Source organism: Perognathus longimembris, chromosome 17 (assembly GCF_023159225.1).
Source record: "Perognathus longimembris pacificus isolate PPM17 chromosome 17, ASM2315922v1, whole genome shotgun sequence".
Taxonomy (NCBI): Eukaryota; Metazoa; Chordata; class Mammalia; order Rodentia; family Heteromyidae; genus Perognathus; species Perognathus longimembris.
In genome coordinates, this window is record NC_063177.1 from 56,446,426 (window position 1) to 56,459,630 (window position 13,205).

Genomic DNA, 13,205 nt, shown 5'->3' on the forward strand with positions numbered 1-13,205 from the left:
ATTCTTATCCCAACTGATTCTGAAAAGGCTTTTCTTTCTTCTTTCGCTGGTGCTCAAATAAAAATAGACTGAGGACTTGTAAACGGACTATGTTTCTCTCAAACCAGGCACTTGCACCCACGAATTAATGCTTTTTTCTCTCCTCTCCTGTCAAGAGGAACAGCTGGGCACCGGCCGGGTGTATCTGCTTATGACTCACCCCAGCTCACAGCCACGCTCCATTTGCTCTTCTGCTCTAGAAGGAAGCCCTTTTTAAGCAAACCCGTGCCCTTATGGATGCCCCGAGTGCGGCAGCCGTGAGCCCAAGGCGGGCCCCTTCCCCGCGGCGGCGGGGCTTCCTAGATCCCGTCCACCCCCACCCAGCCGGCCCGGCCCCTCCCCTCCCCCGCCCGAGCTCCACCCCCCTCACACCCCGCCAGGGCCCGGCCCGCGCTCCCGCGCCCCCGCCCCGCCCCGCCCCGCCCCTCCCCTCCGGCTTCTCCTCACCTACCCCGGCTCCACCCCTCGCTGCCCCGCCCCCGCCGCCCCCACCCCGCCGCTCGGCTACACCCACCGGGGCCCCGCCCCTCTGCCACACCCACTGCTGCCCCACCCCCGCCCCGCCCCCTCGTTGCCACACCCACTTGATGCCAGGCCTCTCGCTGCTCTCGCCCGGCCCCTGCCTATCAACGAAATTCCTCACTGCCCGCCCCCACCCTGCCCCCAGCCTATCAATAACCTGCCCACTGCTCCGCCCCTTGTCACACACCTGGTTCCCAGCCCAGCTAGCCTAGGCTGTCTCCACCGGCCCCCCCAGCACCCGAGCACTCTGGATGGTCCAGCCCCAGTGGGCACCCAGTGCACAGGACCGGGCCTGCCACTGAGGGTCCGGTCCTGCTGGCGGCCTGCGGGCGCTGGGCACAACCAACTGGAGCCCCACGGTGCGCTCCAGGGTGCAGGCTTCCTCAGCCACGGTGCCATGCCTGCCTGGTCTGAGGAAGCAGTGGGCCCCTGGTGAGACCACAGGCTGGAACTTGGGACCGCACGGGAAAGGGCGTGGTGGCTCTTTCCTCCACGACCACCGCCTGTGGCCTCCCACCGTGTCCTGTCCGGGACTTGCTGCCTGGGTATGACTCTCCTAATCGATTGGAGCAAGAAGTGCTGCCCTTCAAGGTGACAGAGGGACGGCCTGGGCCCCTCGGTGGCTTCTGCACCGGCGGCCAGAAGCTCCCTAATGAGCAGCTGGATTTTCTTCTTGCGGTTGGGCGCTGGCTTGAACCACCAGATTGTCTGAGGAAGGAGGGTGAGGAGTGCTGTTTGTGTCCCCCATGGCCCTTGGCTTTCACCTGCTCCCCCTGCCTGGGAAGGTCATTGGCTAAACCCCAGAATGGGTGGGGTCTATGGAGTCACCTACTGGAAGTCTGTTGACAGGCGATAAATAGAAATAGTTCAGGGAAGAGGAACTGCAGGAAGCAAGCAGGATGCTGTAAAGGGGGGGGGGAGGCTTGGGAGGATGTGATGGGGGTGTGGAGCCATCTTTCAGAAGCCAAGACAGGAATGGTCATTCTCTAGGAATGTTTTCCCCCACTAATCCTGGGGTTGGGGTAGCCACAGTGCAACAACAGGGAAGTCCACACAAGGGAGTCTGTTTGGGGAGGCTGAGGTTACAAAGGAAGAAGCCCAGACACCATGACCCATTCCGTGTACAGTTTAGGGGCACTTAACAGTGCTGAGTTCATCCTCCAAGCAGGCAAAGGGAAAAGGAATGTGCTTTGTGATTGTGACAACAACCTAACACTTTATCAGGGCATCAAATGCTCATGGGCCTCGTTTAGCCCAAACCTGCCAGGGAAAACGTGCAGCAGGCTGGTCTCAGCAAAGGCTCTGTGATTCTCAGCAAGGACACAGAAAACTTGAGGGAAATCATGGGACCTAACTGTTAGATCCTGTCACCAGGTGGGCCTCAAACCCACCACAAAGTCACCACCAACATTCAGGCAATCGGGCCTAAGAGTCTTTATTTCAGCTGCCCAGTGTCTGCCCTCACCTTTGGGATGGTGAGAACAGCCCTGAATTTCAGTAGGGCTGCATTTTTAAAGGCAAAAAAAGGCACACAGGTGGTGTTTGTGCAAGCAAGCAGATTTACAGAAGCAGAACTTAGACTTGAGTTACAGACGCAAAACATGGGCCAGGTCAACATGACCATGACTTTATAAAAATCAAGTCTAAAAGCAAAATATAGCCTTGAGCACCCCTTGAAGAGGGGTGGTATGGTCAAATCTTAAAACATTGCAACTCTTTCCCATGCTTGGGGGTGTTATTTGGGACATACACTTTTAGGCTACAGCTCCCATTACTAATCCTTTCCTTTTAAAAAGAGTGTTTTTTGTGTGTGTGGGGGGAGGGTTCACACTGACTACCGTCCTAAGGATGCCGAGTTAGTGTCTTTGACCCAAATACCTGCCTGGTGAGTGTTATGGGCTGTGTTTTGCACACCTGGAGGTACTGAGAAATTTCCCTGGGGTAGACTCCTGATTCCATGGTCTCCCAGAGGGAGTTGTTTGGCAGCAGATGCCTTTTCTGGGCCTCAGTTTCCCCAGGAAGTTCCTTGAGCTTGTTCTTTATTAGAAATCATGCAACACTTGAGCCACAGTGCCACTTTCAGCTTCTTTTAGGTGGCTAATTGGAGGTAAGAATCTCACAGACTTCAAACTGTGACCCCCAGATCTCAGCCTCCTGAGCAGTTAGGATAACAGGAAAGAACCAGCGGCGCCCTCAGGAAGTTCTGACTTTTATTTTAAGCAGGATCCTCAAATCCAGTCCAGTTACTGCAAGGGTAGGAGGTTGGCCTTCAAGGCCTCCAGCTCGCGCCCCTCAGGGCTTTGCCCTGCCCCTCGCCCCACCCAATCCTCGAGTGCCCAATCCCGGCTCCCGTTCTGCTGGGACCCGCCTCACTCCTCACCCAATCACCGAGCGGGCCCACGGCCGACTGGACGGCCCTAACCCCATCCCCGCGTCGGTCTCCGCTGCAAGGCCACGCCCCTTCCCGGCCACCACCCAATCTCCGTCCGCGCTGGCGCCGACGCGCCGCCGAGGCTGGCGCGACACCGCGGCGGGAGCATGGAGGAGCTGCTGCGGCGGGAGCTGGGCTGCGGCTCCGTCAGGCCCACTGGCCACTCGGGAGGCGGGTGCATTAACCAGGGCCATAGTTACGACACCGACCGAGGACGAGTGTTTGTGAAGATGAACTCCAAGGCGGAGGTAGGGGCCCAGGGGCTCCCAGGCTGGACCCGCTCGGCTCTCTTTTCCCGGCCAGACCCCCGGCCGGAGCTCCTTGCGGGGTCTGGGGCCGGCTCGTGTCCAGGGCCCCTGCTGTGACTCCCGGTCAAGGTCTGGGACCAGGGCCCGGGACCAGGGCCGGCTTTCGTGGAGGCCTCAGGTCTGGCCAGGGCCCGGGGACTGGTCGCGGGCCCGGGTGCGCGGTGGTGGGTCTGTGGACCACATCTTCCCATGCCTTGACTGGTGAGCGCCCGTTTGAGCTCTGCCAGCCCCCGGGCCCGCGCCCGCGGCGCGCGGCCTCCCCGGCGGGCCTCAGCGGCTGCGTGCACACTATACATACAGTTTCCCCATCGACTACCTGCAGAAGAGCCTGTAGGCTTGGCGCCTTTTGAAGAACGACAGAAAGGAGATGTACTGATCTGGAGCTTATTTGAACTTGGAAAGTACAGTTGCCAGCCCATCCTGTTATCTGTGAACTTTTCCCATAAGGGCCCTGTGGAAGATAGGACTAGACTCCAGAGGTTGAACCCTATCTGCCAACCTCTCTGCTGTGTTTGTGCTTGCTCCTGGTTGTCACTGTAGGCCTTTGCCAGGCTTAATTGGGTCACTTCAGCGCTTAGGTCAAGGGCATGTTAAGGGAATGAATGTGATTGGGCAGTGCCTCTTTAATAGAATCGAAGGTGTCTACCCCCTTTCCAAACTGCATACCTCACACACCCTATGTGTGCTTTCATCTTTAGTTTTTATTTATTTATTTTTGCCAGTTCTAGGGCTTGAACTCATGGCCTGGGCACTGTCCCTGAGCCTTTTGCTCAAGGCTAGCGCTCTACCACTTGAGCCACGGTGCCATTTCTGTTTATGTGGTGCTAAGGAATTGAACCCAGGGCTTCGTGCATGCTAGTCAAGCACTGTACTACTAAGCCACATTCCCAGCCCTAGCTTTTATTGTATTTTTAAGATAGGGTCTTTATGTAGCCCCGGCAGGCCTTGAACTCTCCATCCTTCTGCCTCAGCTTCACAGGTGCTGTGATTACAGACCTGCACATCACCTCTTGCTTCAGTAAAACAGACCATCCTCAAGATGGAAATGGTGGTCTCGGTAAGACAGTTTCCAGTGCTAGGTAGGACGTGCCATAGTTTCCACTTGAGTGGAAGTGACTCCAAGTTCCTGGCATCTGAGCCTATTTCGTCTGTGGAACAGCATTATAGCTGAGGTATTGTCTGAAGATGCTGAGAGAGAGAACCCATATGGACAGTCCAAGTGTGTGCCAGGCACTTAGAGGAATATGAGTAGCCTTCTGCTTTCCTCTAGCTGCAGGGTCTGGATTCAAGTACAGCCTAGAAGTATGATCCAGGCTGGACACCCATGGCTCACACCTGTAATCCTAGCTACTCAAGAGACTGAGATCTGAAAATCCCAATGCAAAGCTAGCCCAGGCAGGAAAGTCCATGAGACTCATCTCCATGGTAAATACTCAGATAAAGCCTGAAGTGGTGCTGTAGCTCAAGTGGTAGAGTGCTAGTCTTGAGCACAAAGAAGATCAGAGACAGTGCCAAGGTCCAGAGTTCAAGCCCCAGGACAGGCAAAATAAAAATTTAAACATATATATGGTCCAGTACTAGGAGGTACAAGCCTGCTTATTCCTGTGTACCTCCAGCACTTAATAGCCTATTCCACTGATAAGTAGCTTTGTTTTGTTTTTTTTTGCCAGTCCTGGTGCTTGAACTCAGGGCCTGAGCACTGTCCCTGGCTTCTTTTTGCTCAAGGCTAGCACTCTGCCACTTGAGCCACAGCGCCACTTCTGGCTTTTTTCTATATATGTGGTACTGAGGAATCGAACCCAGGGCTTCATGTGTAGGAGACAAGCATTCTTCCACTAGGCCATATTCCCAGCCCTGATAAGTAGCTTTGAAAACACTTTAAATCCTTAGTTTATCTCAGCCATGGCTGGAAATTAGAGTGCCAGAAAGAAATACATGTATCTAAAACCTTTCTAGAATGACCTTGCTTTCCTTCCCTTTCCTCTTTTTCTTTCTCCTTTGTTACTTTTCTGACAGGCCAGAAGAATGTTTGAAGGTGAGATGGCAAGTCTGACTGCCATTCTGAAAACGGACACAGTGAAAGTGCCCAAGCCCATCAAGGTTCTCGATGCCCCAGGAGGCGGGAGTATGCTAGTGATGGAGCATTTAGACATGCGCTCTCTAAGCAGGTTTGTTTAGACAATTCCCTTTGGTTAAGTTTAAAGACTTTCTTTTTTCTCTGTGTGGTTCCTTATATTCCAGAAGCTTGTACTTGTGAGTATAATTTTTTTCTTTTGTGTGTGTGTGCTGGTCCTGGGCCTTGAACTCAGGTCTTGGGCACTGCCCCTGAACTTTTTTGCTCAAGGCTAGTACTCTACTACTTGAGCCACAGCTCTACTCCTGCCTTTTTGGCGGTTAATTAGAGATAAGAGTCTCATAGACTTTCCTGCCCCAGTTGGATTTGAACCATATTCCTCAGTTCTCAGCATCCTGAGTAGCTAAGATTGTAGATATGAGCCATCAGCACCCAGTTGGTCTTTTGAAGAGTAGTTCAGAGAGCCTGTGACTCCATATATAATGGGTTCCGCAGAATGAGTGGCATGTACTCGCTGCTAGCCAAAGACAGAAGAGAAGGATCTATTTAAAAAATGATGGCAGAGGATGAGGTGCAAAGTCAATTGAGGCTGGAGAAGGACATGTCAAATAATCAGAGTCCTTCATCTCCCTCTTGGCTAAGAATGGTCTGTCCTTAAAATGTTTCACAAACTTTGTGTTTCCTGAGACCTTTTATATAGACACGTCTCTGTCTTTTATGTGTCCTCTATTGTTGTCTTTTGGTTTTATAGTCATGCTGCTAAACTTGGAGCCCAACTTGCAGATCTACACCTTGAGAACAAGAAGCTTGGAGAGAGCCTCCTGAAAGAGGCTGGCACTGTGGGTAAGGGGCTGCAGGATCCTCAGAGACCCTCCCTGGAGGAGGGCTCACAGCCATGTGTGTTTAGTGATCTGACAGTCACAGCTGGCATGATGCCAGAATGTCCTAAAGCAGTTCAGTGAGCACCATGGGTGTGATTAATGTGTTGTAAAAGTACTTGGAAAGGGGCTGGGAATGTGGCCTAGTGGTAAAGTGCTCGCCTCAGATACAGGAAGCCCTGGGTTCAATTCCTCAGCACCACATATATAGAAAAAGCCGGAAGTGGTGCTGTGGCTCAAGTGGTAGAGTGCTAGCCTTGAGCAAAAAGAAGCCAGTGACAGTGCTGAGGCCCTGAGTTCAAGACCCAGGCTTGGCAAAAAAAAACAACAAAGAAACAAATAAACAAACAAAAAAAAGTACTTGGAAAACAGGAAGTAATTGCTGGACTTGAAACTTCATAATAGTATAGTTTCTTTTCCCTCTCACTCGGCAGAGAAGCCAATCAAAGGTTTTCTGGCTTTCTATACAAAGTACTTGTTTTCTGAGTATATGAGCCAAACCTTCAGTTCCATTCCTGAGGTTTGGAAAGTCGGCTCTCAAATCTGGCCTATCTAGAGCTTAGTGTGTTGTTAGCACTGTGGGAATTTTCTAGTGTTTTCAACTCTGGCAGTTGATAATCCACATGAAGCCCCTGTGCTGACTCTGCTGGACTGACTAGCTGACAGTTAAAAAGTGGGCAACCCAGAATCCACTGCATGAGAATGGGCTGGCTGATCCTGCCGGGTGCCTGGGCCTGTGAGGGTACATTTAGAGGCCCCACCAGACTTCCAAACTGCATGGAGTTTAGTGTTTGGATTTTCTTTGAGTTTGAACAGCTGTACAGGACTGAAACCATTTCAAAGCATAATATCAAAATGACACTCTGCAGACCATGTCACTACTGAGAACTGTTCTTTTTTTTTTTTTTTGCCAGTCCTGGAGTTTTAATTCAGGGCCTGAGCACTGTCCCTGGCATCTTTTTGCTCAATGCTAGCACTCTGCCACTTGAGCCACATTGCCACTTCTGGACGTTTTCTGTATATGTGGTGCCAAGGAATTGAACCCAGGGCTCATGTATACGAGGCAAGCACTTTGCCACTAGGCCATATTCCCGGCCATGAGAACTGTTCTTTCTTGATGGATTAAGGGGTTGATTTTTTTTCTTCTCTAAAGAAAATCATCTTTTCCCCACCACCCCCTTCAACACACTGTTGTCAGCTCCTACACCCCCATGTATCCTCCAGTATTATTTTTGGGATGGCTGGCATCTTTGGTTATTAAGTCTGCTGAAGCTGTTCTGAGTAACTTGAGGGTTAGTGGAGACTAAGACCATTTTTATTGTTGTTGTTGTTTTGCCAGTCCTGGGGCCTGGACTGAGCACTGTCCCTGGCTTCTTTTTGCTCAAGGCAAGCACTCTGCCACTTGAGCCACAGCGCCACTTCTGGCTTTTCTGTTTATGTGGTACTGAGGAATCGAACCCAGGGATTCCTGCATGCAAGGCAAGCACTCTACCACTGGGCCATATTCCCAGCCCCTAAGGCCCTTTTTGTCTCTGGGTAGGACATGAAGTGTCCCCACTGCTGCCTGGCTGAGGCCAGGACGTGCGGTGCCCCTGCTACTGCCCGGCCGAAGCCAGGCTTTAGTACATGAGTTCCAAGAATGAGTTCAGTACTGAGTTTCAGGAATGAGAGCCCCAGGGCCTCCCTGCACAAGGAAACTAACTATTGATTTTTCTCTTTTCCTTTTGGTGTGCCAGGGAAAGGAAGAGGGCAGGTGGAACGGCTCTTTGTGGACCAGTTTGGGTTTGATGTGGTGACATGTTGTGGCTATCTTCCCCAGGTGAGTGACAGCCGTTGCTTCCATGTCACAGTCAGATTTGTTTTGTTTTTGCCAGTCTTGGGCCTTGGATTCAGGGCCTGAGCACTGTCCCTGGCTTCTTTTTGCTCAAGGCTAGCACTCTACCACTTGAGCCACAGCGCCACTTCCGACTTTTTCTGTGTATGTGGTGCTGAGGAATCGAACCCAGGGCTTCATGCATGCTAGGCAAGCACTCTACCACTAGGCCATATTCCCAGCCCCATCACAGTCAGATTTATTATTCAGAAACAGCAAGAGAAAGTGCCTTTTCCTTTTGAGTGTGATACTGTATGTCTTTGCATTCTTTTTTCTTCACTGATTTTTAAGAAGTTGACATGAGATTTATTTTACATCTAGATAAGCATAGAGAAATAGAAAGAAGGATCCGCTATTTAGGGTGGTGCATTTCAAGTGAGTAAAATTAGAAAAAAATCATTTGAAATATACAATAGGCCTAACGGGTCTGAGGTTCTACATCTGTGTATTTAGCCAACTATATATGGAAAATATTCAGAAACAATTTAGTCTGTACTGAGCATGGGCAGATTTTTTTTCTTATTATTAGTCTCAATGTAGTATAGTAAATGCATAAGACTTAAATTCTATTAAGTATTACAAGTAATCTAGAGATGATTTAGAGTACATAGGATATTCATGAGTTCTATGCAGATACTACTGTTTTATATACAAACTTGACCATCTCAGTGTTTTGTCTTTTTTTTTTTTTTTTTTTGGTACTGGGGATTGAACCCAGGACATTGCACTTGCTAGGCAAGCGCTTTGCCTCTGAGCTACATCCCAGCCCCATCTTGGTGCTTTGGTATGAAGTCCTGGGTCTAATCTCTCATGGAAACCAATTTAGCCAGTGAGGAGGGATTGTTTCTGGTTTTTGTTGTTGCTGTTTTGTTTTGTGCCAATCCTGGGGCTTGAACTCAGGGCTTGGGTGTTATCCCTGAGATTTTTTGCTCAAGGCTAGAGCTCTACCACTTGAGCCCCAGATCCACTTCCAGCTTTTTGGTGGTTAGTTGGAGGTAAGAGTCTCATGGACTTTTCTGCTTGCGCTAGCTTTGAACCATGCTCCTCGGATCTCAGCCTCCCAAGTAGCTAGGATGACAGGCATGAGCCACTGACACCAGCAGGTTTGTGGCTTTAAGGTTGGCTTCCATGGGAGTTTCTGTCTGGGGAGTTCTGCTTGCTGAGGAGTAGGTGGGACAATTGTTTCAGAGGACGGGCAGGTGGCTCCTTGGGAGAGATTGCTGAAGAGTTTAGGAGAGTTCCAAGGGGTTCCTGTTGGGCACAGGGGCACAGTTTCTTGAACTGCCATAGGAGCTTGTTTGGAAGCCTGACTTGGGGTCCTAAGTTGTGCTTTCTGGTCCTACCTGTTCCAGTGGCAGCAGCACTGCCCCTTCCTTTCTGCCTGTGTGTGCATGCACGTGTGCACATGCTGGTGTGTGGGGTTCTCCATCCTCCGGGGTCACATCCTGTGTTGTGGGTTGCTCTACTTGCGCCTTCCCTCACCAGCGGTGAACACGCATGGTCTAGCTGACCTTTCCTGGGGATCTTCCTAAACAAAGTTCTGTATGGCTTTCTCATGATTCCTCTCTGTGGTTTGGCAGCTGTGAGCAGGTCATCAGAAATGAGCCATGGGGTTGGAGAGAGTCAGTTAACTCTGTTTCTGTATTCCAGAAGGAGCATAATTAAGAGAAAATGTCTTGGACAGCTCCAGAGTGGATCCTGCCGTGGCTCTGTTTCCGCTGCTCCTGGGAAGGGTCCTGGTCTCAGCCTATCCAGGCCCAGTGCTGCCTGGCCATCCTCACCTTCTCCCAGCTCCTGTGATCACCACCTTTTTGCTCTTTGTATCCCTTCCCACTTTAGGATACTTGTAGGAATTTGAACTCCCCTTCAGTTCTGGTGTTTCCTGATGAACGATGTCCTTTGTTGTCACTTGTACAGGTGAATGACTGGCAGAAGGACTGGGTTATGTTCTACACTCAGCAGCGCATTCAGCCCCAGCTGGATATGGTGGAGAAGGAGTCTGGGGACCGGGAGGCCCTGGAGCTCTGGTCTGCTCTGCAGGTGAGCAGGGCCCCTTCTGCAGCCCAGTGTCAACACATGCCCCACATAGCCCAGTGTGGGGAGGCACTGAGGCAGGGGCAGCAGCTCTGAGTCTGGCTCTGGACAGGAAACAGGGTGCTGTCAGGGTTCCAGCCCCCCAGCCCCCCTTCCTAAGCCAGGCATGTCTGAGCTCAGAAGGACATCTGGATCTCTGCATGCATCCATCACTTTGCTAAAGTCTCCGTCTTCCTCCCTGCAGCTGAGGATCCCCGACCTGTTCCGTGATCTGGAGATTGTGCCGGCCTTACTCCATGGAGACCTCTGGGGAGGGAATGTAGCAGAAGACTCTTCTGGACCCATCATTTTTGATCCAGCTTCTTTCTATGGCCACTCAGAATATGAGCTGGCAATAGCTGGCATGTTTGGTGGCTTCAGTAGCTCCTTTTATTCTGCCTATCACAGCAAAATTCCCAAGACCCCTGGATTTGAGAAACGCCTAAAGTTGTATCAGCTCTTTCACTACCTGAATCATTGGAACCATTTTGGATCAGGGTATAGAGGGTCCTCCCTAAACATCATGAGGAATCTCATCAAATGAGTTGTCTTTCCTCTAGACGGAGGTATCTTGAGGAGTATACCAAGGCCTCAAAGTCAGGGGCACCACACTGTAAGCAGTGTGGCCAGAACCTCTTGTTTCTACACAGTCTCTTTCCTGTTTTCCACGTGGCTGGATTTGTGGAAGATCAAGCAGTGGCTTTGCTTTGAACCTTATAAAGTATGTAAATCTCAGGAAAGGCCATGAGGTCCTGACCTTGATCACCTTGTTAGGTGCTTGGCTGCTTAAGGCCACACTGTCCATGTAAACAGAAGACTGTGTAGCCATACTCGGCTTCAAAGGTAGAGAACTGAGTGAAGTGTGGGCATTGTGGAGGGTGTCCAGCGTGCAGGAAAGTAGCCAGGGTACCCATGTACCTCTTCCTGCCCCTATATCCAGCATCATTTGAGTTGCCATGATGCTTCATGATGCTGTAGAGTTGAGTCCATATGGAGCTGTCTTACTAGAAGTTTTAATAATGGTCAGTTCCAGAATCAAGCACATTCCTTTTCTTTGCGCGTCCTTCACAAGGCTTCTGCAGGCTGAGCAGCTGAGTAGATCTGGAGACTTGAGTTGGGGACTGACCCTGCTGCCAGCCTTTGGGAAAATTGGATTAATTTAAGAGCCTTCAATAGTTTCTGTATTGCCCCCAACTTGTTTGTTTATTGAAGCTTAATGAATTGTCATTCCTTTAAAACATACAAAATGAACATTGAAATAATTTTATTTTCTATCTTTTAGCATTATAAGAATAAGAAGTTTGAATGGCATTGATGCTACTAAATCACTTTGTCCAAAAATTTTAATAAACTCAGTGATTTCATTGATGCATATATATGCCTGTATGTTTCCCATTTATCACATTAAACATTTTAGCTGTTTAAATATACTATGAAAGTATATAAAATACAACTTGCCTTTTTGTTTTTTGGTGCTGGTACCGGAACTTTAACTCAGGCATGCTCTTGCTCAGCTTTCTTGTTCATCGCTGATACTCTACCACTTGAGCCACACCTCCAGCCTTTTTTTTTTCCCCTTCCATGCCAATGGCCCCACCCACCAGCCTAGCATTCTTTACTGGTTAATTGGAGATTGAGTCCCATAGACTTTCTGCCAGGGTTGACTTTGAACCAGAATCCTCCAGGTCTCATCCTTGTGAGTAGCTAGGAATACAGGTATGACGCATTGGTACTTGCCTGTTAGTTTGTTTTGTTTTGAGCGGTACTGGAGTTTGAACTCAGGGATTTGGACTTGCTATGCAGGTGCTCTACCATTTGAACCACACTCTCAAGCCCACAGATTTTCTCTTTTTAAGTAAAGACAGAACTTTGGATTAAGAAGAGCCCCCTGAAGACTTGATAGTATTTGACTAGGGGTGCTATTCAACCAGTATTCTTATTTATTCTGTGAAATTTAGAACACAATACAGACTCACTCCTGTAATCCTAGCTACTCAGGAGGCTGAGATCTAGGGGTCATGGTTCAAAGCCAGCCCAAGTAGGAAAAATGCCAGAAATGGAGTAGTGGTTTCAAAGTGATAGGGCACTACCCTTGAGCACAAAAGCTTAGCTGTAGTGCCTAGCCCCTGAGTTCAAGCCCCAAGTGTGGAAAAAAAAAAAAAAAAAAAGAAAGTAGTGAGGGTTCTATTGGAGGAAGATGTCAGCCAACTGGCGATTATGTTGGGTCTGGCTCAGAGCTTGGGAGACACCAGTGCTAGAGGGGACAGTGGATGTCAGAGCTAAGTGGACCTGGTTTTTCTTTTGTTTATGTATTACAGAACAGGGTCCCTCAGCAGAAGTCAGAAGTAGGACTGATGCCTATGGAGCAGCTTTAGTGGGAGAAGACTTGACTTTGGAGAACTTATGATTAGTTTTAGACCTGGTCACTCCATGTACCAAGGTTTTAGCTTTCTTACGCTGACCCTGGGGAAAAGGATAAACATGTCCTAAGAAAATGATACTATGTACTATTCTATGCTGCTTCACTGCCCATCTGTCATTAACACAAGCTGTGTTTCCAAGATGGCTTTGGTTTGGGCTGCACCAGACTCAGAGTCTTCTGCAGACATGATTATTCTGCATCCAAAAGTATCTGGGAAGTGTGTCTTAAGGCTCCTCTCCTGCACGAGCAGAATGCCAGCAAGCAGGAAGTGGGGGATGTGAATCTGAGAAAGTCTTAGGCACCCTCAAATTCATATTTCTGTATTTCATGTGAACTGACAATGCTTAGAACCTCACACTGGAGTGGGTGAGCACCTGGGCTGGCTTTGGGGAGTCACAAGTCAGGTGATGTGCATGGCCTTTGGCTCTCATCCTGCTTGGGTGCCGGTGGCTGCAGTTGCTTACAGGATGGCTGCCTGAGAAGGACGGTGCCGGACACACTTTGGTCATTCAAGGGGCTTGAACTCTGGGCCTAGGCACTAGCCCTGAGCAGTTCAGCTCACGGCTAGTGCTCCACCACTTTGAG

At 49.9% G+C, this 13,205-nt stretch overlaps 1 protein-coding gene across 1 annotated transcript; it reads left to right on the forward strand.

Moving 5' to 3' along the window:
• Positions 1-3,068: 3,068 nt before the first annotated feature.
• Positions 3,069-11,570, forward strand: LOC125365852 (fructosamine 3 kinase related protein). Its single transcript, XM_048366109.1, has 6 exons — positions 3,069-3,240; positions 5,317-5,468; positions 6,126-6,217; positions 7,989-8,071; positions 10,043-10,165; positions 10,404-11,570. Exons 1-6 carry the CDS (start codon positions 3,100-3,102, stop codon positions 10,740-10,742), a joined length of 930 nt encoding a protein of 309 aa, XP_048222066.1. The 5' UTR covers positions 3,069-3,099; the 3' UTR covers positions 10,743-11,570.
• Positions 11,571-13,205: the final 1,635 nt, after the last annotated feature.

Excerpts from the sequence above, each read along its gene's own strand:
- LOC125365852 (XM_048366109.1), top strand. The coding sequence starts at position 3,100 with ATGGAGGAGCTGCTGCGGCGGGAGCTGGGCTGCGGCTCCGTCAGGCCC. Across the intron at positions 3,241-5,316 it reads AGATGAACTCCAAGGCGGAG|GCCAGAAGAATGTTTGAAGG; the intron begins GTAGGGGCCCAG and ends CTTTTCTGACAG. Across the intron at positions 5,469-6,125 it reads GACATGCGCTCTCTAAGCAG|TCATGCTGCTAAACTTGGAG; the intron begins GTTTGTTTAGAC and ends TTGGTTTTATAG.